This window comes from Vigna unguiculata, chromosome 9, assembly GCF_004118075.2.
Source record: "Vigna unguiculata cultivar IT97K-499-35 chromosome 9, ASM411807v1, whole genome shotgun sequence".
Lineage (NCBI taxonomy): Eukaryota > Viridiplantae > Streptophyta > Magnoliopsida > Fabales > Fabaceae > Vigna > Vigna unguiculata.
In genome coordinates, this window is record NC_040287.1 from 23,807,269 (window position 1) to 23,809,939 (window position 2,671).

General features: G+C 33.5%; 1 protein-coding gene across 1 annotated transcript; it reads left to right on the top strand.

Moving 5' to 3' along the window:
• Positions 1 to 201: 201 nt before the first annotated feature.
• Positions 202 to 1,608, top strand: LOC114163575. The gene is made up of 3 exons (XM_028047880.1): positions 202 to 385; positions 636 to 1,074; positions 1,149 to 1,608. The coding sequence occupies exons 1-3, from the start codon at positions 202 to 204 to the stop codon at positions 1,606 to 1,608; spliced, it is 1,083 nt and encodes a 360-aa protein (XP_027903681.1).
• Positions 1,609 to 2,671: the final 1,063 nt, after the last annotated feature.

Sequence of the window (2,671 nt, forward strand, 5' to 3'; positions counted from 1 at the left end):
AAAGTTGATGCTAAAAGAAAAGAAAATGAAGTGTGAAGAGAAGAGTCATAGAGTTCTACTTGATGAAGATCATCGAAGGAAAAAGAATTGTACACCACTGTCTGATATTACAATGATGGATTTTTCAATCGCTAGATTGAAACAGATAAGGATATCAAAGGGAATTATAATCATCAACCGCCTCAACGGAAAAGTAATGCAATGAAGTTTAGATTTCTTAATGAAAGTTTTCATCGCCAAAATCTACTTCAGAAGTTTCAAGTTGCAACAAAGTTATTATCAGAGTTTCATCAAAGTTCAACAGGTCAATCATCATCCCAGGTTGTACTACAAGATGTTGCACTACATGAAAGTACAACCCCACCAATTGAGAATATTGTTAGAGGTAATACTTTCTAAATTGGTAGTATGTAATTTATAGATTGTTGAAATAATTACCACATGTTTGAGATATACCAATAAGGTTTTCAGATTCACCACCTTACCAGAACGAAGACATGGAAGATGAATGTATAGCACAAGATGACGAAATTGAACAGTCCATGAATCCTAGATAAGAATTTATTTAATACCTATAATTTTTATTCCTCCTATATTGTACTTCATTTAGTAAGGGTATATTTCATTATACACAGTGTACGCAGACATTGGAGATCTAGTATTCATATGTAGGGAATGCAAGGCCTACATGTGGTATGAGGAAAGGATTAAGAAGACCAGAAAATCTGTGAGTTCGACTCTCCATTTGTGTTGCGGTAATGGTAAAGTTCAACTACTAATTCTAAAAGAGCCACCAATTCTTTTGCAACGTCTGTTATTTGACAATGAATCAAAAGAAAGCAAAAACTATCAAAATCATATTAGAACATACAATATGATGTTTGCCTTTACATCACCTGGAGCAAAAGTTGACATAACTTTTAATAATGGAAAAGCCCCCAATTTAAGAATCCAAGGTCAATCTTGTCATAGAATAGGAAGTCATTTACCAGTACCCGGTGGGCTTCCAAAGTTCGCCCAACTATATATTTACGACACCGAAAATGAAGTTCAAAATAGAATGGAGTCTTTAAGGTACATGAAATGTTTCTTCTATTCAACGTAAACGAAACTAAACAAGTACTTATATTAGCTCTTACTCTTGGCAGGAATCAAGATAATATTGATTTGGAAATTGTGAGCAAATTAAAGAGTATGCTCGATGATTTCAATGTTCATGCTAAATCATTTAGAATGGCAAGGGAAAGATATAGAAACCAACCATTTGATGATTTGAAATTGAGACTTATTGCATACAGCACAAAAGATGGAAGGATATACAATGTTCCCAATGTTTCAGAAGTTACAGCCCTTATTGTTGGTGATGTTGATACTGCTTCAGGTAGAGACATCATAATGGAAAAACAATCCGGCAAATTGCAAAGAATAAATGAATTGCACACAAGCTATCTAGGCTTTCAATATGGTTTATTATTTCCATATGGGGAAAATGGTTATAGACATGATGTGAATCATCGTGATAGACCAAGAGTCAACCAGAAAAGGAATAGACTGACAATTAGGAGTGATTTTGTTTCAGGTTACAAAGAAGACACTCAGAAGCATTAACTTTGCTTACATTTAGACGACTTTTTCAACAATTCATTGTTGAAGGATATACAATGATCGAATTTGAAAGATTGTCATTCATTAAATATAATCAATTTAAGTGAAAGGTTGATAAATATAATAACATCTGTCAAGCTTCCAGTAGTTCACAAAGCCAAGGATCGCAACAAGGAAAGAAGGTTGTTCTTCCTTCATCTTTTATTGGTTGCAGAAGATTTATGGATCATCTGTATTTTGATGGAATGACAATTTGTAGTTATATGGGATTCCCATATCTTTTCATAACTTTCACATGAAATCCTAAATGGCCAGAAATTACTAGAGCATTGAAAAAGTTAAAGTTATCATCAAAAGATCGTCCTGATATAGTTTCAAGGGTCGTCAAGATTAAGTTCGAACAACTTCTCACAGATCTAACCAAAAATAATTTATTGGGCAGAACTATTGCATGTAAGTAATCCCTTCTATGAATAATGATATAATTGTATTATACTAACTGTTCTGTGATTATTTTGTAGTCATGTATACTATAGAATTTCAAAAGCGTGGGCTACCTCATGCACACTTGCTCATCTTTTTGCATTCGAGTAGCAAATACCCAACTCCTGACGATATTGACAAAGTCATTTATGTTGAAATCCCTTGTCCAATAAATTGTCCAGAATTACATTAATGTGTTTAAGATCACATGATACATAGTCCTTGTGGTACTATAAACAGATCTTTGCCTTGCAAGAAAAATGGAAAATGCTTGCGCCTATATCCAAAAAAGTTTCAAAATACCATCAGTATATCAAAAGATGGATATCCACATTATCGTAGAAGGAACAATTCATTAACTGTGACAAAGAACGGTGTTTGACTTGATAACTGTTCTGTGGTTCCTTACAACCCTAAACTACTTCTAAAGTACCAAGCACATATAAATGTTGAATGGTGTAATCGCAGTACTTCGATCAAGTATTTATTTAAATATATCAACAAAGGTTACGACAGAATAACAGCTGCCATAGTTCCACAACAGAACGAAGCATATTTGAACAAACAACCAGTAAATGAAATC

Excerpts from the sequence above, each read along its gene's own strand:
- LOC114163575 (XM_028047880.1), top strand. The coding sequence starts at position 202 with ATGAAGTTTAGATTTCTTAATGAAAGTTTTCATCGCCAAAATCTACTT. Across the intron at positions 386-635 it reads AATTGAGAATATTGTTAGAG|TGTACGCAGACATTGGAGAT; the intron begins GTAATACTTTCT and ends CATTATACACAG. Across the intron at positions 1,075-1,148 it reads AATAGAATGGAGTCTTTAAG|GAATCAAGATAATATTGATT; the intron begins GTACATGAAATG and ends TACTCTTGGCAG.